The following is a 27784-nucleotide window of genomic DNA, read 5'->3' as shown; positions in this document are numbered from 1 at the left end:
ATATCATAGTAATCGTTAGAAGTGTAAATTTGGTAAATTGGATTACTTAAGATGAACGGCTCATCAAGAACTTGTTTACATTGGACTTGAAGACGACGAAATAAAAACTATACAGTTGAAAGAACTCGCGAAAAATATCATTTTAACGATGCCTTTCAAATCGTAAACTGCTTGTTTACATTTGTGTACATTTTTCGAAGATAATAAAAAGTGTAAAAAAAGGCAAACCTTTAGAATCCTAAAAAGATCTCCCGGAAGCATTTTTGCTACATGAAAAATATTCAAACCAAAGTAAAGACAGGAGGCACCCTACTCTAAAATATGGTTTATTACATCGCCTAAAAAAAAAAGAAGAATCTTAATTTAGACGCTCCAATAATATGATAATTTGGTGGGGGAAGCAAATTGTTTTCTTTTTTCTAACTTGGTTTTAAAAAGTTTTTATTGCTAACATTTATTTTCATAAACTCTAACCACACCTCACAACCTTAATCCCGACCGGTCGGGAAAAAGTTTTTATTTTTTTTTAATTTTGTTGAAATCGACGAAATGTTCGTTTGGCATTATGTGACCAAGCTAAATCAAAACTAAATAAATTTGACCTGATGTCGAGTTTATCTAAAAGCGATACTCGAGTTTCACTCGGAATTATTCCTCGTTCAATTCAAGTTTCACGACATCTTGATTACATTGTTAGATGACAGTACAAAGAATAGATTTCTAAGTAATAATGTTTTTATTTCGGCACGGTAGCATAACTGCATAGGATGCATATATTTTTTTAAGGAGAGACTGGGTGTTTATACTACGCTGGGGTAGGTCGTAAAAGTAACCGTTTTTTTTTTTTAATTGCAATTTTTAAAGAAATCATTACTTTAAAAGTTAAGACAGCCATTCTTAATGTAGAGAGGGGAATGTTAACTATTCTGTACTTTCATCCAATAATTTAATAGGCAAAAGATAGGATAAAGATTGAATTTAACTTCAAAATTTTACCCAAAAATATCGCAGAAGTTTTCTTTGATATTTTTTACAAGTTGCCCCAGCGTAGTATTATCACCTCTAACCTCTCCATGATAAGAACGGCTTTCTGAAAAAAAACAACCTAGAAAGCCGTTCTTAACATGGAGAAATCGGGGGGAAGGGGTTCATTCCGAAAATCGTTCTTAAAATCGGGAGGTTGGGGTGTTTATACTACGCTGGGGTATGTCGTAAAAATAACCTTTCTGTTTTTACTGTGCCGCACTGCCGAACTTGGGAAATTGAAACACTCGCCCAAAGTTATATTTACTGACGAAGTTTAATATCAGGAATAGACTCTGACCAAAGACCAAAGACCGTATGCTGTTACCCTCTCTCTCTCTCTCTCTCTCTCTCTCTCTCTCTGTCTGTCTCCTTTCCCCTCTCTCTTTCTCTCTCTCTCTCTCTCTGGCTTCTCCGTGCCCCTGCTACTAAGTTTCTAAGTTTATATATATATATATATATATATATATATATATATATATATATATGGAGAGAGAGAGAGAGAGAGAGAGAGAGAGAGACACACACAGAGACAGAGAGATAGGGAAAGAGTAGAGAGAGAGGGAAAGAGAGAGAGAGAGAAAGGGAGAAGAGACGGAGACAGAAGTGCACACACACACACACACACACACACACACACACACACACACGCACACACTCTCTCTCTCTGCACGTGTCTGCACTCGTGCCGGGGTCAAATCAACTTTACGTTAAAAACTGTCATGAGGTGGGGAGGGGTGGGACTCAGGTATCAAGCGAATTTGAAAGTTAACGAAATGGATTTCATTTCAACGTGCAAATTTCTCCTTCCCTTCGCCCCCCCTCCCCACTGCCTCCCTCTTTCGAGTTGGGGTTGTTTTTAGGTAGTAAAAAATAACCTTTTTTTTTTTTTAGTAAATTGTAATTTTTTAAGAAATCGTTACCTTAAAAGTTAAGAAAGCCATTCTTAATGTAGAGAGGAGCATGTTAACTATTCTGTACTTTCATCCAATAATTTAATAAGCAAAAGATAGGATAAAAATTGAATTTAACTTGGAAATTTTACCAAAAATATCGCAGAAGTTTTCTTTCATATTTTTTATTTTACAAGCTACCCCAGCGTAGTATTAACACCTCCAATCTCTCCATGATAAGAACGGCTTTCTGAAAAAAACACTCCCAAGAAAGCATTTGAAAGCCGTTCTTAACATGGAGAGATTGGAGGGGGTATTCCGGAAGTTGTTCTTAAAATTGGGAGAGGAGGGCGTTTTGTAACTATTCCATACTTTCACCTAACAATTTAATAAAAAGCATCAAATGTTAAATAAAAATAAATAAAAATAAGATAAATAAAAAATAAATAAAAATAAAAATAAAAACATCAAATCAAATAAAAAAAACGATCAATGTATAGTATCTGTTAACGAAAATATTTTTTTTAATTATTAGCAAATAATTCAAAGTGTAGTATCTGTTTTATTATTATTAATGACAGTTTAAAGGCTCCAAAATCACTTTCGAATTCAACATCAACTGTCGCATTAACTCGCATCCTATAATTCTGAAATCTCGTCCCAATAGTGTAGAAGCGCCCATTTCAACCTAATAACATGGATTTCAATTTCTAATAAAAAAATGTACTAATTTTTATACAAATACAGAAAAAAGAAACGGTTACTACGTTTAGCCAGAAAGAAATAATTAGTAATTATGCATTTATGTTACCGTGTTTTTGTGTTTGCACTTCCTTTTTTGTTTTGTTTTTTTCGTTTTTTCATTTGAAATTCAAGTTTCACGACAACTTGATTACAATGTTAGAATACAAAGAATAGATTTCTAAATAATACCGTTTTTATTTCGGCACGGTAGCATAACTGCATAGGATGCATATACTTTTGAACGTTTTTGTTTTTTTCCTATTATAATTATACGTATATTTTCTTGTGTCTATGATGTAACTGTTCCTTAGTTCGTCTTTATCAATGTTACAGCATATTCCAAATATCACATCAATCTGTAGAGTGGTTTATTTAAGTGATATTTTAAGTTTTAATTAAAGAAAAAACAGATACTACAGTTTGATTTTGTCCAAAATGTATGGATAGAAATATTTCTTTCCACGTGGCTGCAGATTCCCGCTAAATTTCGTCATATATATATATATATATTTATATATATATATATATTTATATATATATATATATATATATATATATATATATATATATATATTATTTTTTAACTTTTTATAACTTTTTAAATTTCCGGGTGCTAACCTTTCTCTCTCTCTCTCTCTCTCTCTCTCTCTCTCTCTCTCTCTCTCTCTCTCTCTCTCTCTCTCTCAACGACGCACACACCCACATACACACACACTTGCATAAACACACACATACACACGCCCACGTTCACTCTTCAAACTAAACAAATTTAACTCAGCACACACACTCACATAATAACATACACACACACACACACACACACACTCGCATAAAGACACCAACACACACAAACACAAAGTATTACTCTGTGTGTGCGTGCGTGCGTGCGCGCATATCACGCCACATTCACTCTTCAACTAAACAAGTTTAAATCAACCAATGAAAAGGCAGCTACGTAACACAAACTCCATAAAAGGTAAAAAGGTTACGTCTACTGCGAACTGTTCGAATTTTCCCGGAAAAAGTTAACGGTTTTCACGCCGATGGTGAAATATAAAAAGAGCCCTAAAACGGGCTGTAAATTCAGTTTGGACCCTGGCAGCGAGATGTGTTCAAGAAGAATAGATGACCAGCCGTAAGACCCAGCTAAGCCGCCGCCCTGCCGCTCCTCTGTCTACTTCTCTGATGTCAAAAAAATAAGGTATTTCTTGTCGTTTCAAAGTAGATGACGCATTTATTTCAGACGTGTAAACTGCACAAGTGTTCAAATGAACGTTGTTAGTATGAGCACAGTTCATAAACACGTCGAATTTCTTTTCAAATTTCGACACTTGTGTAGTTTACACGATTTTAACGTTTAACGTCTTTTTATATTTTATTATACTGTTAGAAAGCCAGCCAACAAATATTACCGTGACAATTGTGCAGTTTATAGACCGTGCTGTTCTTGGTTAAAATATTTAAATTTAAATCTAAATTAGCGTCTTTTTTTTTAATTTGTTAGGTGAAAGTATGCATATAATATTATTTAAGGGCGGTCCATAAACTGTACAATCACAGTGACAATTGTGCAGTTTATATACCGTGCTGTTCTTGAAAAAAATATTTTTAATTTTAATCTAAATTAACGTCTTTTTTTTAATTTGTTAGGTGAAAGTATACATATAATATTATTTAAGGGCGGTCAATAAACTATAGAATTACCGTGACATATGTGCAGTTTATATACCGTGCTGTTCTTGGAAAAAATATTTTAAATTTTAATCTAAATTAACGTCTTTTTTTTTAATTTGTTAGATGAAAGCATACATATAATATTATTTAAGGGCGGTCAATAAACTATAGAATTACCGTGACAATTGTGCAGTTTATAAACCGTGCTGTTCTTGGAAAAAAATATTAAAATTTAAATCTAAATTAACGTCTTTTTTTTTAATTTGTTAGATGAAAGCATACATATAATATTATTTAAGGGCGGTCAATAAACTATAGAATTACCGTGACAATTGTGCAGTTTATATACCGTGCTGTTCTTGGAAAAAATATTAAAATTTAAATCTAAATTAACGTCTTTTTTTTTAATTTGTTAGATGAAAGCATACATATAATATTATTTAAGGGCGGTCAATAAACTGTAGAATTACCGTGACATATGTGCAGTTTATATACCGTGCTGTTCTTGGAAAAAAATATTAAAATTTAAATCTAAATTAACGTCTTTTTTTTAAAATTTGTTAGGTGAAAGCATACATATAATATTATTTAAGGGTGGTCAATAAACTATAGAATTACCGTGACAATTGTGCAGTTTATAAACCGTGCTGTACTTGGAAAAAAATATTAAAATTTAAATCTAAATTAACGTCTTTTTATTTAATTTGTTAGATGAAAGCATACATATAATATTATTTAAGGGCGGTCGATAAGCTGTAGAATTACCGTGACAATTGTGTAGTTTATAAACCGTGCTGTTCTTGGAAAAAATATTTTTAATTTAAATCTAAATTAACGTCTTTTTATTTAATTTGTTTGATGAAAACATGTATATAATATTATTTAAGGGCGGTCCATAAACTGTAGAATTACCGTGACAATTGTGCAGTTTATAAACCGTTCTTTTATTGGATAAAATACTGGATGTGTATTTTCCCCCCTAAAGTCCAACCCTATCCTCACCGTGGTAGGGGGGTGTAACGTTGTAGTTTAACAGCTACACGGCTAAATGGGCTCTGGCAAAAAAAAAAAAAAAAATCCAGAAAATGTTGGCATGAGTTTGTTGCGTCCGTCATCTGGTCGTCTTTTTATACGCTTGCATGTGGCGAGCAAAAAGGCGTGATGGGGGCAGGCTGAAAGGAGAACAATACCCGAAAGATGTAAACCGAACGAAAGAGAAAAATGGGCCTCCCTGCAAGGCCCCGTGTTCTCCCCAGCCTGCTCCCAGTTTCCCTGACTTTGCATGCAACTGGTTTTCAGCTTTTGGAAAGCTCTTTTCTCAGTGTCGGGGTGTTGACTCCACTTCCAAGTTAACAAATAGCTGCAAGTCTGGGTACGGTCCGATTGGTTCCGAAGCTCTTCTGCTGTGAGGTGCGCTTTCGAATCTCCCGAAGGGGGCTACCCTCTAAGCAGGCGACACGTGCTCGTGTTACTATGTAATGCAGGCTTGCCTCGACTCGACTAAGGACGACTAGAGTTCGACTAGATTGTGTGCTCACAAGCCACTTTAAGGCCGCTTTTATTATTCCTACTGTCCAGGAACTCCGAAACGGTATGGTAGTGCAATTATATATGACCGTCCTCCAATACGAAATGGTAGTGCAATTATATATGACGGTCCTCCGATATGATAGTAGGAATGCCAGTTTTGTGAGCGATCATCGCCGTCTTATGAACACAAACTAGTGGTATCTTTATGAATCCTGTTGGGTAGAGAGAACACCTCTGTTTTCTGCTCCGCCTGTTATTCTGAGTAGAAACCACTTTTTAGGAGATGTTCGCAGCAAAGCTTGTTTTTATATAGTGCCCCTCCTTTCGGGAGTTCATCACCTCGCTGCCCAGACGAGAGCTTTCTCCGGTGGAACCTCTTTTTTTTTTCTTTTTTTTATTTTACTTTCCAGTTTAATGGCGAACGAACAGTCACCAGCAAGTGGTCTGCACCGACAGGAAGATGAGTATAGTATCACCCTTTCTTCTTTTTATTTCGATTTCAGTCTTTGTGATTTGATAATTTAATTTAACTGTTTCCATTGTTCCAGCTTTCACACAGCAGTAGATTATCAACACTATAAATATCATCTCTTTTTATAGATTGGAACAAGCAATGAAACCTAGCAGCATCACCGTTCCTGTCTGCCACATGTCTTGTGCACTTTGAATCCAGTATTTCTTTCTTTGCGTTCAAGCACATCTGGGTACAATCAAACTGCGTATGATGTATGTCTATCTGTTTCTTCCAACATTAGCATCTCGAAGTCTTGGCAGCAATCATTGTCATAGAAGTAGAGTAAGTATTCTTTTTCTTTCCTTCTGTGTGTATATTTTTGTAATTTCAGGTACTCCCCTTGATCATGGTGGAATTCTACTATCAGCTATTGTTAGAATTATGTGCATTGGAAAAAACAACTGAATCCAGCAGCATCACCTATCCTAGCTGCCACATGTTTCCTGTAGTTACAGAAGTCCTCAAGTAAGTGTTTCTTTCTTTGTGTACATGCACATCTGGGTACAATCAAATTCTAAACTATTAGCTTTATTTAAATGAATGCAGTTCTGCTTGTATTTCTTCTCATCAGCTAACTTATGCAACTACAAAAAAAAAAGTAGTACATGGGTGTTTGATCATAGCCAGAAAGTTAAATATATCATTAAAAAAAAAGTTTTTAAATTATTAAAAGGAAAAAAATCATCACAGTAAAAATTATATATATGTAACAAAGAACACAAACAAACATGAAATTGCCATGAGTTTCAGCAAGAAGCAGAAAAGAGAAAAAGTGGAGATAACACCTGGGAAGTAACAGGTAAGAATTTTCTTTATTTCTTATCTCAACTAGCACATAGATTTTTTTCAAATATACATTAAAAAAAATTACCCAAGTCAAACAATTGATGGAAAAACTAAGCATTAAAGTTCAATTAAGCATAAAAAAAAATAAATTCTAATAATTATGTAATCTATATACAAATTGTCTCCCTTGAATATATATATATATATACATATTCAAGGGAGACCATTGGTATATAGATCACATAATAATTAGAAGTTATTTTTTTAATTGAAATATATATATATATATTCAAGGGAGACAATTTGTATATATATCATATAATTATTTGAAGTTATTTTTTAATTCAAATATATATATATATATATATTTATTTATTTATTTCAATTAAAAAAATAACTTCTAATAATTGTTATCTGTATTCACATAGTCTTCCTTGAATATATATATATATTCAAGGGAGACAATTTGTATAAAGATCACATAATTATTAGAAGTTATTTTTTTTAATTGAAATAAATAAATATATATATATATATTCAAGGGAGACAATTTGTATATAGATCAGATAATTATTAGAATTATTTTTTTTAATTGAAATAAATATATTTATATATATATATATATATATATATATATATATATATATATATATATTATACTAGCATGGGTTACTGGCGTAGCCCCGGTGTTTAGCGGTGTATGCTGCCCCCCTCCCCAACCAAAAAAAAAGCAGAGAAACGGTTAATTTTTTAAAACTTGACCCCTATTATGAACCCTTAAAATTTATTGTTTGGGGCTCCAACGGAGATATTAAGTTAGATCCATGTCCAAGGAAACTATATGTAAAATTTCAAGTGTTTAGACCCATAATTGTCGGAGGAGATTTGTAGGGTTCTCAAAGGCCAAATCATTGAAGTTTGACCCCTCAATCGCCAAATTTCTGTCCAAGTACCAATCACATAGATTTTCCAAAATCTCAGTACCCTTTTTATCAAAATTTGGAATATGTAGACTAAAATTGACAGAGAAATGTACACACAGACAGACATATTCAATTCTATAGATAGATAGATAGATAAATAATGAGAGACAGAAAGATAAATATATACAATGATAAATGAATTAGTAGAGATAGTTGTTAAATTTTTGGAAATATGTATGGCAATTTGATGGTAAGACTTAGAGCTAACTGTTAATATTTAAAATATATACACAGAAATTCAAATGACAGGACTTATATGTAGAGTGCTCAATACATCAGTAGAGCAAGGTAATAAGTTAAAAAAAATGTATACGTCAATTTAGATAACCACAATTTTTTTGGTATTCTTGTGTGAATATGACATAATGTAATATAAATTTTAATAATTTTATTCTAAATGTTATGATTCTCAATGAAAAATCTAAAATGTCAATATATATATATATTTTATATATATATATATATATATATATATATATATATATACATATATATATATATATATATTTCAATAAAAAGAATAACTTCTAATAATTATGTCATCTATATAACAATTGTCTCCCTTGAACATATATTGATTATATATATATAAAATATATATATTTATATATATATATATATATATATATATATATATATATATATATATATATTTATTAAAAAAAAAACTTCTAATAATTATGTGATCAATATTAAAATTGTCTCCCTTGAATATATATATATATATATATATATTTATTTCAATAAAAAATAAGCTCTAATAATTATGTGATCAATATTAAAATTGTCTCCCTTGAATATATATATATATATATATATATATATATTTATTTCAATAAAAAATAAGCTCTAATAATTATGTGATCTATTTACAAATGGTCCCCCTGTAATATATATATATATATATATATATATATATATATTTCAATTAAAAAAATAACTTTTAATAATTATGTGATCTATATACAAATTGTCTCCCTTTTTTAGCACTATTTAAAGTGTAATTATTAAGTACAAATCTAAATAAAATGTCTTTATTGCTCTATGTCTAATTGAGCACTCTTATATAACTCTAGTTTTATCTTAATGTTTACTTATCCTGTAATAAAATACACGTTTTATAATATCAGCTCTGTCTAGTTTTGAGCACTATTTTAAAGTGTTATTATTAAGTAAAAATCTAAATAACATGACTTTATTGCTCTATGTCTCATTGATTGAATTGAAATAAATATATATATATATATTTACTTCAATTAATAAAAATAACTTCTAATTATTATATGATCTATATCAAATTGTCTCCCTTGAATATATATATATGTATATATATATATATATATATTTATTTATTTCAATAAAAAAAAACTTCTAATAATTATGTGATCTATATACAAATTGTCTCCCTTGAATATATATATATATAGATTATATATATATATATATATGTATTTCAATTAAAAAAATAACTTCTAATAATTATGTGATTTATATATTTACCAATGATTCTTGCATGTGCTCCATAGTTTTATATAGCTGTGTAGTAAATTTAAAAATTGCTTTGTTTAATTATACAAGACGATTTTACTTTAAGAGTGCTCAATGCATTTATAGAGCTTTGTAGTAAGAGTTGGAAACATTTTGGCAATTATTTTAGACAAATCTACTTCCAGAGTGCTCAATATATTAGTAGAGCTAAATAAAACATTTGAGAAACAGATATGGCATTTCAACTGCATGAATTTATTTTGACAGAGTTCAATACATTAGTAGAGCTAAATATAGACTTTCAAAAAACGTATGGCAATTCAGCTACACGAATATACTTAAGAGTGCTCAATACATTAGTAGACGAAAGAATAAAATTCAGAAAACATGAAGAGCTCTGCAGTATGTTTTGAAAACCTAAATGTCAATATGTAAGTATAGATATACTGTAAGTGTTTAATATATATATATATATATATATATATATATATATATATATATATGACAAGTATTAAAACAAGTTTCTTATTTGAGTGCCTAATATATTTGAGAGCTCTATGGTAACTTTATAAAACATATTTCCAAATTATGTTAGATAAATTGTCTTTGAGAGTGCTCATTTCTAAGTAGAGCTCTGTAGAAAATTTTTGAGACATGTTCAGCAATTTAAGTTCATATGAGTTAATAAATAGAGCTATATAGTGACTTGTGCAAACTTATATGGCACTTATCCTAGACAAGTTAACTCTTGTAGCTGTGCAATACGTAAGTAGAGTTCTGCATTAGTTTTGGGGTATGGTTCTCACTTTATTAGGGCAATAACTTGGACACATTATACTATGGACAAATCCATTGAGGACAACCAAAGGTAACCTGTTTTTTTCCACTCTGCTGAATAAGACTCATCCGTCTTGGTTCACTCTTGGGACATTAAAACACACGAGGTGAAGAATTAAAAAAAGAATGCAAAAATGTAAATGTCTTTGCAACTCATTCATTTTCACTTTCATAACACAAAAACATCTGTAAAAACTTGATAAAAGAATGCACAAACAATAAAATACAACTTTGCTGTCTTGGAATCTGAAATCAGTAGAAACTTCCCCTACTGAAATTCCTGCACACCTCAAAAAAAAAAAAAAAAAAGAAAGAAAAAAGAATCCTTCCCAATGCAATACTTTTCAAGCAATTACAGTGTCAGACTTGGTACTGCAATGACTCTGTAAACTGAAAAAAATATACATAATAAAAAATGTTAAGCAAAATTGATTCATGTTAACACCTCTCCCAACACCACAGATTAATTACAAAAATACTTGATAAAGCAAGACACAATTACAAATGTGTATGAAAAAAATAAAAATAAAAAAAATCAACCAAGCAATGGCTCATGATTTCCTGGTGTTTGATGGAATGTGAGTAGGCATACAGCCTGGATAATTTTCCAAGGTAAGTGATGATATTCATCATTATTGTCTTTTTGGATTAGTTCAGATATATCTCATAACTATAATTGTTTTATGTATATATTTATATGTCTAGATGTTATGTGTGCTATTTGCATGTTCCCTATAGAAAAAAGCTACATAAAATCTACAAGTGTATTCTGATGTAAAATTAACCAGTAAAACAATGCTTGTGTTCCTGATACACCAACTATTTCCTATTAGCATATAAGTTGAATCATGAAATGTATCTCCCTTGCCTGTCTCTCTTTATACCTCTGTATTTATCTAGATCTGTCTATCTCCCTTTTCTTATTCTTTATCCCTATTCCCCGTCTTGCTATCCCAGGTAACAGTAGGCGTCGATGAGGCACATCCAGACGCCAACCTACACGGTGCAGAGAAAGGACAGAAAAAAAACTAAGTCCCGATATGCCTAGCAGATTAGAAGGCATTTTGCTACGCCTACATGCACCCAACATGGCAGTAGGCGTTGATCGGGCACTTCCAGACACTTACTTACACTGTTTCGAACTTAAAAATTTCAATTGAATACTACTTGACATGTGTTGGTCCAGTAGCTCCTCATCTACCTATACCTACGTCCACCCCTGTTTGGACTTAGAAATTTTCAATTGAATACACGTTGAGAAGGCTTGGTCTATAGGATTCTCACCTATCTATACCTACATCCCCTCTTGTTTGTACTTTGAATTTTTTCAATTGACTACACGTTGAGAAGGCTTGGTCTATAGGATTCTAACCTATCTATACCTACATCCCCTCTTGTTTGGACTTTGAATTTTTTCAATTGACTACACGTTGAGAAGGCTTGGTCTATAGGATTCTAACCTATCTATACCTACATCCCCTCTTGTTTGGACTTTGAATTTTTTCAATTGACTACACGTTGAGAAGGCTTGGTCTATAGGATTCTAACCTATCTATACCTACATCCCCTCTTGATTGGACTTAGAAATTTTTCAATTGAATACACGTTGAGAAGGCTTGGTCTATAGGATTCTCACCTATCTATACCTACATTCCCTCTTGTTTGGACTTAGAATTTTTTCAATTGAATACACGTTGAGAAGGCTTGGTCTATAGGATTCTAACCTATCTATACCTACATCCCCTCTTGTTTGGACTTAGAATTTTTTCAATTGAATACACGTTGAGAAGGCTTGGTCTATAGGATTCTATCCTATCTATACCTACATCCCCTCTTGTTTGGACTTAGAATTTTTTCAATTGAATACACGTTGAGAAGGCTTGGTCTATAGGATTCTAACCTATCTATACCTACATCCCCTCTTGTTTGGACTTAGAATTTTTTCAATTGAATACACGTTGAGAAGGCTTGGTCTATAGGATTCTAACCTATCTATACCTACATCCCCTCTTGTTTGGACTTAGAATTTTTTCAATTGAATACAATCCGAGAAGGCTTGGTTTATAGGATTTTCACCTATCTATACCTACATCCCCTTTTGTTTGGACTTAGAATTTTTCAATTGAATACAATCCGAGAAGGCTTGGTCTATAGGATTGTCACCTATCTATACCTACATCCCCTCTTGTTTGGACTTAGAATTTTTCAATTGAATACAATCCGAGAAGGCTTGGTCTATTGGATTGTCACCTATCTATACCTACATCCCCTCTTGTTTGGACTTAGAATTTTTCAATTGAATACAATCCGAGAAGGCTTGGTCTATTGGATTGTCACCTATCTATACCTACATCCCCTCTTGTTTGGACTTAGAATTTTTCAATTGAATACAATCCGAGAAGGCTTGGTCTATAGGATTGTCACCTATCTATACCTACATCCCCTCTTGTTTGGACTTAGAATTTTTCAATTGAATACAATCCGAGAAGGCTTGGTCTATAGGATTGTCACCTATCTATACCTACATCCCCTCTTGTTTGGACTTAGAATTTTTCAATTGAATACAATCCGAGAAGGCTTGGTCTATAGGATTGTCACCTATCTATACCTACATCCCCTCTTGTTTGGACTTAGAATTTTTCAATTGAATACAATCCGAGAAGGCTTGGTCTATAGGATTGTCACCTATCTATACCTACATCCCCTCTTGTTTGGACTTAGAATTTTTCAATTGAATACAATCCGAGAAGGCTTGGTCTATAGGATTGTCACCTATCTATACCTACATCCCCTCTTGTTTGGACTTAGAATTTTTCAATTGAATACAATCCGAGAAGGCTTGGTCTATAGGATTGTCACCTATCTATACCTACATCCTCTCTTGTTTTGACTTAGAATTTTTTCAATTGAATACAATCCGAGAAGGCTTGGTCTATAGGATTGTCACCTATCTATACCTACATCCCCTTTTGTTTGGACTTAGAAATTTTTCAATTGAATACACGTTGAGAAGGCTTGGTCTATAGGATTCTCACCTATCTATACCTACATTCCCTCTTGTTTGGACTTAGAATTTTTTCAATTGAATACACGTTGAGAACGCTTGGTCTATAGGATTCTAACCTATCTATACCTACATCCCCTCTTGTTTGGACTTAGAATTTTTTCAATTGAATACACGTTGAGAAGGCTTGGTCTATAGGATTCTATCCTATCTATACCTACATCCCCTCTTGTTTGGACTTAGAATTTTTTCAATTGAATACACGTTGAGAAGGCTTGGTCTATAGGATTCTAACCTATCTATACCTACATCCCCTCTTGTTTGGACTTAGAATTATTTCAATTGAATACACGTTGAGAAGGCTTGGTCTATAGGATTCTAACCTATCTATACCTACATCCCTTCTTGTTAGGACTTAGAATTTTTTCAATTGACTACACGTTGAGAAGTCTTGTCTATAGGATTCCGACCTATCTATACCTACATCCCCTCTTGTTTGGACTTAGAATTTTTTCAATTGAATACACGTTGAGAAGGCTTGGTCTATAGGATTCTAACCTATCTATACCTACATCCCCTCTTGTTTGGACTTAGAATTTTTTCAATTGAATACACGTTGAGAAGGCTTGGCCTATAGGATTCTAACCTATCTATACCTACATCCCCTCTTGTTTCGACTTAGAATTTTTTCAATTGAATACACGTTGAGAAGGCTTGGTCTATAGGATTGCCACCTATCTATACCTACATCCCGTCTTGTTTGGACTTAGAAATTTTTCAATTGAATACACGTTGAGAAAGCTTGGTCTATAGGATTCTCACCTATCTATACCTACATCCCCTCTTGTTTGGACTTAGAATTTTTTCAATTGAATACACGTTGAGAAGGCTTGGTCTATAGGATTCTTACCTATCTATACCTACATCCCCTCTTGTTTGGACTTAGAATTTTTCCGATTGAATACACGTCGAGAAGGCTTGGTCTATAGGATTCTCATCTATCAATACCTACATCCCCTCTTGTTTGGACTTAGAATTTTTTCAATTGAATACACGTTGAGAAGGCTTGGTCTATAGGATTCTCATCTATCTATACCTACATCCCCTCTTGTTTGGACTTAGAATTTTTCAATTGAATACACGTTGAGAAGGCTTGGTCTATAGGATTCTAACCTATCTATACCTACATCCCCTCTTGTTTGGACTTAGAATTTTTTCAATTGAATACACGTTGAGAAGGCTTGGTCTATAGGATTCTCACCTATCTATACCTACATCCCCTCTTGTTTGGACTTGGAATTTTTCAATTGAATACAATCTGAGAAGGCTTGGTCTATAGGATTCTCACCTATCTATACCTACATCCCCTCTTGTTTGGACTTGGAATTTTTTCAATTGAATACACGTTGAGAAGGCTTGGTCTATAGGATTCTCACCTATCTATACCTACATCCCCTCTTGTTTGGACTTAAAAATTTTTCGATTGAATACACGTCGAGAAGGCTTGGTCTATAGGATTCTCACCTATCTATACCTACACCCCCTCTTGTTTGGACTTAGAATTTTTTCAATTGAATACACGTTGAGAAGGCTTGGTCTATAGGATTCTCACCTATCTATACCTACATCCCCTCTTGTTTGGACTTAGAATTTTTCAATTGAATACACGTTGAGAAGGCTTGGTCTATAGGATTCTAACCTATCTATACCTACATCCCCTCTTGTTTGGACTTAGAATTTTTTCAATTGAATACAATCTGAGAAGGCTTGGTCTATAGGATTCTCACCTATCTATACCTACATCCCCTCTTGTTTGGACTTAGAATTTTTTCGATTGAATACACGTCGAGAAGGCTTGGTCTATAGGATTCTCATCTATCAATACCTACATCCCCTCTTGTTTGGACTTAGAATCTTTTCAATTGAATACAATCCGAGAAGGCTTGGTCTATAGGATTGTCATCTATCTATACCTACATCCCCTCTTGTTTGGACTTCGAATTTTTTCAATTGAATACAATCCGAGAAGGCTTGGTCTATAGGATTGTCACCTATCTATACCTACATCCCCTCTTGTTTGGACTTAGAATTTTTTCAATTGAATACAATCCGAGAAGGCTTGGTCTATAGGATTGTCACCTATCTATACCTACATCCCCTCTTGTTTGGACTTAGAATTTTTTCAATTGAATACAATCCGAGAAGGCTTGGTCTATAGGATTGTCACCTATCTATACCTACATCCCCTCTGGTTTGGACTTAGAATTTTTTCAATTGAATACAATCCGAGAAGGCTTGGTCTATAGGATTGTCACCTATCTATACCTACATCCCCTCTTGTTTGGACTTAGAATTTTTTCAATTGAATACAATCCGAGAAGGCTTCGTCTATAGGATTGTCACCTATCTATACCTACATCCCCTCTTGTTTGGACTTAGAATTTTTCAATTGAATACAGTCCGAGAAGGCTTGGTCTATAGGATTGTCATCTATCTATACCTACATCCCCTCTTGTTTGGACTTAGAATTTTTTCAATTGAATACAATCCGAGAAGGCTTGGTCTATAGGATTGTCACCTATCTATACCTACATCCCCTCTTGTTTGGACTTAGAATTTTTTCAATTGAATACAATCCGAGAAGGCTTGGTCTATAGGATTGTCACCTATCTATACCTACATCCCCTCTTGTTTGGACTTAGAATTTTTCAATTGAAGTTGAAAGAGTTGACCTTTTCAGACTCTACCAAACTCCTCCACCAGTTTTGGGTCTAAACACTTGAAATTTTAGATGTATGTTACCTGAACATGAGTCAAACTTTTTAATATACATATGCACAGTAAATTATGAACAGTATATAGGGCCCAAGAAAAGCTGGGCTGAACTGCTAGTTTATATATATATATATATGAACTTCTTTCCAGTTAACAAAAAAAAACATTAAGAAATTTACATGTGGGGTTTGAATTTACAGACCACGTCATGTAAAAAAAAACAAAACATAAATTTTCAAATCTTATAAAATTCATTGCAGTTAATGAAAAAAAAGTTAAGAAATTTATGTGCAGAGTTTGAACCTACAGACCATGTAATGCAAAAAACAACACATTATCAATTTACACACAGTAGAATTTTCACAACCCGTTATGCTAAGCAACGACATGGAAAAAATAGCTTTACCGATGATAGATAAATTAAAAGAATGGTTTTGATTATCAATTATTGGTAATTATCGGGGGTATTCTGAGACAAAACTAAGATAGCTCCCAGACTTATACACTAAAGTTCTGTGAATTTTAAAGAAAATCTGTTCAGCCATTTTGGAGTCTATAAGGAACTCTCTCTCTCACATACACACAAAGTTGCATTTATATAATTGTAGAGATAAATTTTATTTTGGTTTTTATTTATTGGTTTAATTTTATTTATTTAGTTATTTTGATTTAAGTCATGTGTTGGAGAGGGAGGATAAAGAGGGCTGTGGCAAAGTCTATTATTCTAGTTCTTTTTTAACTATTATATATATCTATATGTCTATATATCTATAAAAGTGAATGTGTCTGTGTGTGTGTCTGTGTACATTTCCATACGCAATAACTCTGTCAATTTTTAGTCTACAGACTCGAAATTTGATATACAGGGTACTGAGATTTGGGAAAATTATGTGACTGGTTTTTGGGCAGAAATTTGGCGATTAAGGGGTCAAAGTTCAACAATTTGACCTTTGAGAACTCTACTAAACTCCTCCGACAATTTTGGGTCTACGCACTTGAAATTTTAGATATAGGTTCCTTAGACATGGATCTAACTTAATAACTTGATTTGAGCCCAAAACAATAAATTTTAAGGAGTTATAATAGGGGTCAAATGTTAAAAAAATTGACTTCTGCGGTCTCTTCCAAATTACTCAGACAATTTCTGGTCTAAATATTTGAAATTTTACATAAAGGGTATTAAGAGATAGGGCAAGCTTTTTCATCAGTTTGGGTCGAAAATGTTTAGTCACCAATATATAAATGCATGCATGTATGTATGTCTGTTTGCATGTCTGCCTTAAACTTTCAATAGAGGTGACGGATTTTACCAAGATCAGTATCGTTTTAAAGTTCAACCTTTCATACGACAAATATCGAAAAATTGGCTAAAACATTAATATCTTCCCCTTTTTTCTACAGGAGGGGGGTCACTTTTTTCGCCTATATTTTTTAAACTTATCCTCTCCTTTAGATTGTCTAGTCTTAATTTAAAAAAATGTCGCTTCCAGTTTGGCGGTGGTCATAACAGCATAAATGTTAGGTTTTACCCCGTTCTTTTCCTCCTTTGCGGTACGGGTTCGAGTCTGCCTTCCTACTACCATTTTTTTTTTTTTTTGCTCAACATACACATCCAAACACCCGGGCAACACCGGGCTGAAATGCTAGTACATCTATAAAAGTGAATGTGTCTGTATGTGTGTCTGTATCTGTGTGTGTCTGTGTACATTTCCCTACAAAATAACTATGTCAATTTTCAGTCTACAGACTCGAAATTTGATATACAGGGTACTGAGATTTGGGAAAATCTTTGTGACGTGGTTTCAGCCAGAGATTTCACTGTTAAGGGGTCAAAGTTCAACAATTTGACCTTTGATAACTCTACCAAACTCCTCCGAAAATTTGGGTCTAAACACTTGAAATTTTAGATATAGGTTCCTTGGACATTGATCCAACTTAACTCGACTTGAACCCAAAACAATAAATTTTAAGGGGTCATAATAGGGATAAAAGTTAAAAAAAATTAAACGTTTTTTTTTTTTTTTTTGCTCAGTATACACCTTTATGTCTTCAAATCAGTCATCCTGGAGAAGTCTTGAAATAAAGATGAAATGCTGATAATTATATGAATAATTTTGGTTATTCCTTTTCCATATTTCTATATTTATTTATATATAGTGTTTCACTTTTGCTGTAGTAAAATAATTTTTTGAATGATGGCTCAGATTTTGTGAAACTTTGTCTTTCAACATACTTACTCCTTTGATGGAATAGTCATTACTGACCAGCCGTGACACTTTTCACAAATCTTCGCTACTGACTCCGGTTCTGCGCCATTCTGAGCAACTCAGCCATGCTAATGTCCGCAATGTCCTTCACTTTGTCTGACATTCTTGTTTTTGGTCTTCTACATCCTCATTTGCTAGAGGTTGTTCCAAAGAGTAGATTTTTTGCTAGGCCATCTGTTCTGGCGACATGTCCCAAAAATTACTTGCAATAACACTAGCACCTGCTCCTCTCTGTGCCCCAGTGGTATCCCCAAAGGTTACAAAACTTCTGAAAACCATCAATAGCTTTGCTATCCAAATTTAATTTTGTCACATCTTAGTTCCACTTCATTGGAATTCTCTTCCTGCTCCCAGTTTCCACAAGTACCAATATACAAAAATTTAAAATGATAACATTTTTCTACTCAACTCCCTACTTAGGATGTTTTCTATAAATCTGGTCCCTAATCAAAGTAACCCCTTTCATTTTAACGGCAGATTCATCAGATTCGTCTTTTTATAAGTTTTATTTTTTTATTACATTTTTACCCCAAATAAGGCACAGTACCACTTTGATATAGGGGGATACTATCAGAGACATAAGTTACAGGGATACTATGAAAGGAGTTGAGCAGCAAGATATCTGTTCACATTATACTTGAACTTCTGCATGTCAGTACAGTTGGGGAAGCAGGAACCTGGAAGGGACTTCCAAAGCCTAGTTGTTCTGGGGAAGAAACTATGAGAGTAAAGGCTTTCTTACATCTAGAGATCTCTACTGTGTAGAGGTGGGACTTTGCTGCTTGTCGGGTTTGTCAAAGGTTTTTACGTCAAAGGTGTATAAGGGCTTGTAGTTTGTCGGAGCATTCACCATTAAAATATTTAAATAAGATACATCTTTCTGTAACAGCTAATAAAAACGGAGCCCTTGGTCATCCCAATTTTAGTTGACCACTTAGCTTTAACGTTTCAAGATTATGTAATTCAAGTATTTGTGATTGTAGGGAGAGACAACTCATGCCTTTTTTTTAAACAAACGTTTCTTCTTTGCAGATATCTCCTGACTATGAAGTTCGTCCCTTTGATACAATTCACCGTGTCCGCAGTCAAGGATACCTTGTTTACCGTCGATACAAACGCCTGAAGCCATTGTTCCAACATGTGGAAGTGAAAAACGTTCAGCAAATTGTTAAGGAAATGGGAGGAGAGGAGAGCGTTTATGATGTCTCTTGGTTTCCAGAACTGGCCTACACAGGTAACGTTAAATGGAGATTGTGGGGTGACAATTGCAGTTCACTTAAAGGGGAACAATATTACAAGAAGACGGTGTAGGAACAGAATAGTTTACAAAGTACCCTTCCCATGTTAAGAATGTATTTCTAAATAATAAAGTAACTACTTAGTTATATTTTCCAGCCTAGTACTCTGTTATAAGGAAAACCTTTTCAAAATAAGAGTGTAATATTTATATTTTTATTTTCAGAAATTTAGATAAGATAAACCATCGGTACCGACAGTTTCAAATCTGATAATAGGAACCATTTTAGTTCCTATTACCAAGCTTTCTTCAGCTGATCTATCTCATCTGCCTATACCTGCAGTTACATACAGATGAGATAGACCACCTAAAGAGAGCGTGATACTGGGATCTAAAACGGTTCCTTATTATCAGGTTTGAAACCGACGGTACCAACGGCTTATCTCATCTAAATTTCTGAAAGTAAAAGAATATAAATAATCAAGTTACTATTTAAAAAAGGCATTGCCAAGACTGTTGCAAAGAAGGTTGGCTCTCTCTGCTGTAGTAGAAAGTCACTTACGCCTGAGAGTATTCTGTATCTCTACAAGAACACCATTCGTCCATATATGGAGTATTGTCACCACATAGGGGCTGGTGCATCTGCTACTATTCTCTCCCTCTTAGACAGGGTTCAAAAGAGAGTCGCCAACCTAATAGGTCCTGCACTGTTAGCTAGGCTTCAACTGTTGTTCAATCGACGAAATGTTGCATGCCTCTGCCTGTTTTCCAAGTATTTTAATGATAGGTGCTCTGACAAACTACAAACCCTTGTATCCTGTCGATGTAAATACTGCCGAGAAACTTTACAAGCAGCAAAATCCCACCCCTACACAGTAGAGATCCCCAGATGCCTTCTACTGTAATAGTTTCTTTCCTATGACTTCTAAATGTTAGAATTCCTTTCTGAGTTCCTGTTTCCCTGACTGTACTGACATGCAGAAGTTCAAGTATAATGTAAACAGACATCTTGCTGCTCAACTCCCTACATGGTATCTCTGCAAATTATGGCCCTGATAGTAGCCCTCTATAAATTGTTTGGGGTGAAAATGCAATCTGTAATATAAAACTGTAAAAATGAAAACAAGATACACAAACTAATATAGTAATTATAATGATTAACAAAATGAGATTTTACTTTTTTAGGTGATTACTTGTGAACACATTAAAAGACTTGATGGAAACAAGAAAAACAAACAAAACAGTTTTCAAATTTATGGTTGGAAATCGGTTGTGTATTTAACTAAAAATTATAAAATAATTTCCAGGCTATTCTAACGTTTTGGGGATGTTTACTAAATTTTTTTACCACTAATCCTGAATCTGACTGGCAAAGTTGTAAAAGCAGAATCTCTTCAAAAAAATAAATATATAGAATTTATCTTTGAGACCAAAATATACAATTTTGGTTAACCTGCTCTAAAACGTTAGAATATCCTGCAAATGTGCTTACATTTATATGTGAAACTGATCCTAGCATTACAAGCATATGCTGTATTTTCGTGGACATTGGCAATATTACCTACCTAATGTGCTTCAATAAGTCGTATCTTTTTTATGTGTTGGTCAATTTTTAAAAGAATTACATTGCTGGAAAGAGAATAGAATAAGCATTCCAATGATGTTAATTTATTTTTCTTTTATGCATTCAATGTTTTTATGCGCCAAGTTAAAAATGAAAAAACGGTAAAAAGTGACGACGGCAAAAAGGGAAACTGTTTTTTCAATGTTTACATTTCATTCATTACATTTGGATAAGCATAGAAGTCCATCTCTACTGGACTTTGATGTATATTTTTACGACCACAGGAAGCAAAGTTACGACCGAGCAAAGTTGACAAAGAATATTTCAAAATTGATAAACTGATCCTTCACTTTAAATTCTAAAATATATTTTTTGGGAAATGTTTACAAAAAAAAAAGTCATTCTTTAGGGGCTGGTGATTTAGCTAATAGTATTAAATTAACCATAATTCACTCTACATGCATCGTGAGAAGACCAAGGTGATGTTAAACCAGCACGCTGCCAAGTCGTCAATAACTGTTGATGGAAAGACCATTGAATAATAAAAGTAATATTTAGAGGGTCTCATATTGTAAAAGAAAACGTTAATTTTCACAATAAATTAAAAAATAATTTTGAATTTGAAACAAAAATTAATAAAACATGTTTGTAATTGTTTTTTTTAATTCATAAAACACATGTGATGTTAAACCAGCACACTGTCTAGTCGCCAATAATTGTTGATGGAATAACCATTGAGGACATTGAAAGCTACATCTACTTGGGAAAGAAAATTATCAAAAATGGAGAGCTCCTCCCTGAGATAACGAGAAGGATAGCATTGGGATGGGCAGCTTTGGGAAAGTGGAGAATATCATGAGAATCCAAAAGAAAATATGACAATCAAAGGGAAGATCTTCAATGAATATGTGATGATCTACGGTAGTGAAACATGGGCCCTGACAACTCGCCAAAGTGAAATCTTGGCAGTAGCACAAAGGAAGGTAGAGAGAATAATGTTAGGCATCACTCTACAAGACAGAAAGACAAACATTTGGATCCACCAACAAACAAGAGTTATTGACATCAATACTGCCATCAAAACATCCAAACACAGATGGACAGAGCATGTAGCCAGATAACCTGACAACAGACAACGGAATTGACATCTTGTGAACATAAGAGGCCAAAGGGAAGACCAAGAATGAGATGGAGGGACGACCTGATACAACACATGTGTTCCACATAGTAGCGGATAGCTCAGGACAGAGATAGATAGCTAAAGTCCAGGGAGGGGTTCCTCATTGAGTGATAAAACCCTTGATGATTGATTGAATCAATCATAATTCATTATTATTGTGTATACTAAGAGTTTTCAAAGAGGCCATTATCAAAGATTTTTTTTTGTCAACAATGTGTGGTGTTCCCTGAAATCTAGGTGACAAGTCTCCCCAGATTTTCAGTACTGTTCACCTCTTTTAAATAATTTTGCATTATCGCAATAGCTGTTTACCATTGACTTTTCACTGGTATTGACCATTGGTCATCATTGGAATTTAAAGAAATGGGAGCAAAGGAAAGCATTTGTAATATCTCATTACTTCCAAAACTGGCCTACACAAGTAACGTCACATGGAGATTGCATAGTGACAATCAGTTATGGCAACACAGAATATTTTTCTTTGGTATACTTAATATTTAGTAATATTTTGTTTTAATAATTATCTTTTTTAATACATTAATAATTACAGAAAAATATAATTAAAAATAAGCTCAAGGGTGTGAGTGCATATGGAAACATTGATTTAATTTGAATAAAATAAAATATGCATCAAGTGCTCTTGAAAGCCAAATCACAACGTAATATTAGGAAAATAAACAATATTTTACGTGCTTGAAATTTATAACAAATATATTTCAGAGATATACTCCATCTTCTTAAAGATGGAGTATATATCTCTGAAATATAATTGTGATTTGGCTTTCAAGCGCACCTGATGCATATTTTATTTCATATAATTAAAAATATTTTGAAAACATTTTTTTCTATTGCTCCCCACCCCCCCAAAGTTGTTTTTATTATTATTATTATTTTTTCTTTGGTAAATTTTTAAGACGTGCCCAGCGTATTATAAACACCCTAACCTCCCCATGTTAAGAATGGCTTTCGGAATAAGCACCCAACAACCTAGAAAGCTGTTCTTAACATGGGGAGGCTGGAGGGGGGGTATTCCGAAAGCCATTCTGAACATGGGGTGGTTGGGGGTGTTTATACTACGCTGGGGCAGGTTATAAAAAAAATTCTTTTTTTTTTTTTTCTTTTTTTTCATATAGCTAAAATTTGAAAAAAAAAAAATTTATGAACCAAGAAATTGAGCCATGGTGTTATTAAAGAAAACTTATTTTAAAAGAGATTGGAGCTTTGTTGTCAGCCTCTTGTGGTGGAGTTGAGATATTGAATCCAGGGTTGATGCTGCAAAAAATACAGTAAGGAGGAAATGTGTTTTTATGTGATTATAGCAGTCTGGAGACCGCCATCTTGCTCAAGGGAGATCACTCTCGTTTCTTGATGAGACGTTCCTTTGTACACCAGGAACACAAAAATAGGTTTGCTACTTTGACCTTTGTGAGGTGAACTTGTTTCAAGGGTGTCCATGACATCCACAGATACTGATAACAACTTGGTTTGTTTAGCTGGCAATAAATAAAGATAGTAGCAATCCTATTTTCACGCTTCTATTATACCAAGGAACGTCTCCTCAACAAACGAGTGATCTCCCTTGAGCAAGATGGGGCCTACAATCACAATAAAACACATTTTCTTTCGTTTTTGTATTTTTGGAGCATCAACTTTGGATTTAATATTTCAGTTCCACCACAAGATGTTGACAACAAAGTTCCGATATCTTTACAAATAAGTTTTCTTTAATGATACCTCCAAACTGATAAATTTCTTAAAAAGATTAAATAGGTTAAAATAGTTGTTCTTTTTCTTATTCTTTTTATACATTTTCATACCATTTAAAAAAAAATTTTTTTGTAATGTTTTTATGTGATGGCAATGCTGATTGTGATACAGCTGATCATCGTGTTTGTGTTGTCAACTGTCCAAAATGTCCACCGACGTAATGGATGAGGGCAGTTTCGCTGTCAGTCCTTTTTTTTTTTTTTTTTTTTTTTTTTTGGAGTCGCAGATCATCTTGCATCGTACACTTATCAGATAAACATTCGCAGAATAAAAGAATGGACTAAGAAAAGAGAAAGAAAATTTTTTTCCAATTCCAATACCCGAAAATTCTGATTTTTCTGACTCCGAATTCCAATTAATCACCCCAACACTTGTGTCAACCTAAAAAAGGATATTTAGAATTGTATTTTTAATATTTACCGTGTCTTTCTCTTTCCAGGTGATACAACATTTGAGGTGTTCTTGAATGACTGTCCTGTTGATCTACTGAAAGTCCGAGTGCTCATCTTGGAAGCAACATATCTGGAGAGTGTCACACCAGGATTAGTGCATAAGGCTCGAGAGCGTGGCCACACCCATGTTGCTGAAATAATTGAACATGCTCACCTATTTTCGGATATAGAAAAACTTGTGCTCATTCACATGTCTGATAAATATTCATCGCTTTTTGCTCGAGAGGCTATTGCTTACCAAATGTCGCCGGCTCTTCGGAAAAAAGTGGTTCTCGCCACTTTGGCCAAGGATAGGTTATGATTAGGACTATGACAAGAGAATATTCCTTTCATTGTTTTGACTCCCGAGTATATATCCGACACAATTAATCGAGAACCACATCACTCTATCTAAAAACATATAAAATATTAACTGATATATACTCAAGAGTCAAAATAATGAAAATAATATTCTCTTGTCATAGCCCTAGTTATTACTATTTAAACATGCCCTCAAATAAAATGACAAACACACACAGGTTTATTATATATATATTTAGTATAAGTGTAAATATATATTTTCACTCACTATTGGTATATACGTGTATCTTACACTCTCGACAATTTGGCCAGGGATAGGTTATGACCGTTCTTGTTCTCCAAGATTTCTGCAGAAATTTTTTTCTTATCACACTTTGAATGTAGTTTGTCATGCTACCAGAATTTTAATTGCATTAAAGATTTGGTCAGAAGAGATAGAGAAGAGTTCAAAATGGTCAATAAGGATCAAATAACAGAATAAAAGCGAACATATTTGAACTGAAATATATTAAACCTATGCAAAATTTATATCATGTATGCCATGTAATTTTTAGAAGACGTCATATTGAAAAATCTTTGTCATTAATTTTTGCTGTGGTTGCATAAGGATCCAGAAGAAAAACATAACTCGATAATTTGCGTAAACAAAATATATTGAACAGAAAAGCAAATATAGAGTGTCGGTATACAGGGTGCAACCATAAAAGTGTTACCTTAAAGAAAACAACACTACAGCTTTATTTAAAAAATTTTATTGAAAAAAATAAATTCAGATAACTTGATTACATAGTAGAGCTGATATCTATTCGATGTAGCCGCCTTCAGCCTCAATCACCACTTCAATGCGGGTCCAGAACTGAGAGCATGCCTTTTCCATAAGCGTTGGCAGGAGCTTGGCGAATACTTAGTGGATGGTGGCGGTAAGGCTGGTTTTGGTGTTGTGGGAGGTCATGTAGGTGATGTTCTCGACATATGACCAAACAAAGTAGTCTAGCAGGTTCAGGTGTTGTGGGAGGAGGGTGGCAGTGAGACAGGGGTACAAAGTCGTTACACTCTTTCTGAAGCCAAGCCTGGGTTTCTTGTGGGTCGGCAACGAGTCCTACTACCACACCCAAGGTCTGCCAGCAACCACCTGATTGCATCAGGGGATCACCCCATTCTTCAGTACATCCAGATACACATTGGTATTGACTTTCAAGCCGACTTTGAAGATGTGAGGTGGCATGATGTGGCCCTCACTTGAAACCACACCAAAGACTATAACCCTAGCCGTAAACTTTGTTTTCATCACCCTGGGTATGTCCCCGTTATTCCTGGGAATCCAGCAATGTATTTTGAGGGTGCTGACAATGGGCTTGTTGTCATAACTTGGATCGGTAGCATGAGTTGTAGAGCCGCGCATCTTCGATTTCACTCGTTGAACATTGTGTCACTTTCAGACATGATAGAAGGATCCTATCACTCTTTGGATTTGTACGCAACTAGCCAACTAGTAGATGCTCTGTAACAAAAAAAAATAAAACCGGTTTTCATCAAACAGAAATGGAATCATGTCTTCTTTTCTAAGGTGACAATTTTATCATTCCACCATTGAGTGGAAAAGTTTGTTATTATATATAAGATTGGGTACCAAACTTCATAATTCTACACAGGTCTCAATATTTTTTTCTCTTTGTGTTTATTACGATAAGACCTGGCAATTATATATATATATATATATATATATATATATATATATATATATATATAATTTATTGAAATCCTTTGAGATGAAGAATTTGTATATTTATTTATTTTATTTGCGGACTGTTGTCCTTCGGGGTCTTTGGCACAGTGGATAGAGGCATTGAATCTCTACAGTTCTAGGCCTTGATACGGGTCCAGAATTGAGAGCCTGCCTTTTCCACAAGCGTTGGAAGGACCTTGGCAAATACTTAGTGGATGGCGGCGATAAGGTTGGCTTTGGTGTTGTGGGAGGTCATGTTGGTGATGTTCTCGACGTATGGCCAAACAAAGTAGTCTAGCATGTTCAGGTGTCGTAGGTGGAGGGTAAAAAGTCGTAGCACTCCTTCTGAAGCAAGGCTGGGTTTCTTTGGACTTGCGGGCTGGCATCAAGTCCTGCTACCACACTCAGGGTCTGCCAGTAACTACCTGATTGAAGGTAGCGGGTTCAATCCTACCCAAAGCCGGCCAAAGAATTAGTTGGCCAAAATGTGGTGAGATACCAACAACTATGGAACGCAGTAATTATAGAGGATACAGTTAAGAGACTCAGCATTCCTATCTTGTTGTGGTTAACCACCTGAAGAAGGCCAGAGGATGAGTTGGTCCGAACATGGTGAGACACAACTATGAAGATGAGGATAACTGTCCGCAAATAAAATAAAGACCTGCCAACTTTTGTCTTCTATTTGAATGACACTGTTCTAGTTCTATTTGTGGGTATCTTTCGATCAAAGGTATTCTAAATGGTGTCGATCACTACATCTTCCTGTGAACACTGTTTGTGTCTTCTGCGAGAACTGAGAGGCTTGGATTATGTAGACTACATTTCCAATCATCTTCTCACATTGCTTTAAAATATCTTTATAAATTCCTTTTTCGTTTCAGATATACCGTTTCTTTAATCTTATAAATGTTCATCCATGTTTTATCTGTGAGAGCAGCAGTTTTTCAAACGCTGATCTTATTTTTTGCACAAACATCAATTCAGCTGGAGGTAATGAAGATGGTATATGACTGTTTGGCATTATTGGGACGCGTGCA

The 27784-nt window shown here is 34.0% G+C and overlaps 1 protein-coding gene across 1 annotated transcript in view; it reads left to right on the top strand.

The window, feature by feature from the left end:
* The window catches only part of LOC145284026 (uncharacterized), a 98747-nt gene extending 70970 nt beyond the window's left edge, over positions 1 to 27777 (top strand). Inside the window, exons 3-4 of the mRNA XM_080133116.1 lie at positions 19551 to 19752; positions 24706 to 27777. Coding sequence (XP_079989242.1) covers positions 19551 to 19752; positions 24706 to 25019 — 516 coding nt within the window. The 3' untranslated portion in view covers positions 25020 to 27777. The remainder of the gene's footprint in view (positions 1 to 19550; positions 19753 to 24705) is intronic.
* The last annotated feature ends 7 nt before the right edge of the window (positions 27778 to 27784 follow it).

Source organism: Euprymna scolopes, chromosome 8 (genome assembly GCF_053919585.1).
Source record: "Euprymna scolopes isolate OS-2025 chromosome 8, ASM5391958v1, whole genome shotgun sequence".
In the NCBI taxonomy this organism is placed as follows: Eukaryota; Metazoa; Mollusca; class Cephalopoda; order Sepiida; family Sepiolidae; genus Euprymna; species Euprymna scolopes.
This window is presented reverse-complemented; position numbering and strand designations above follow the sequence as displayed.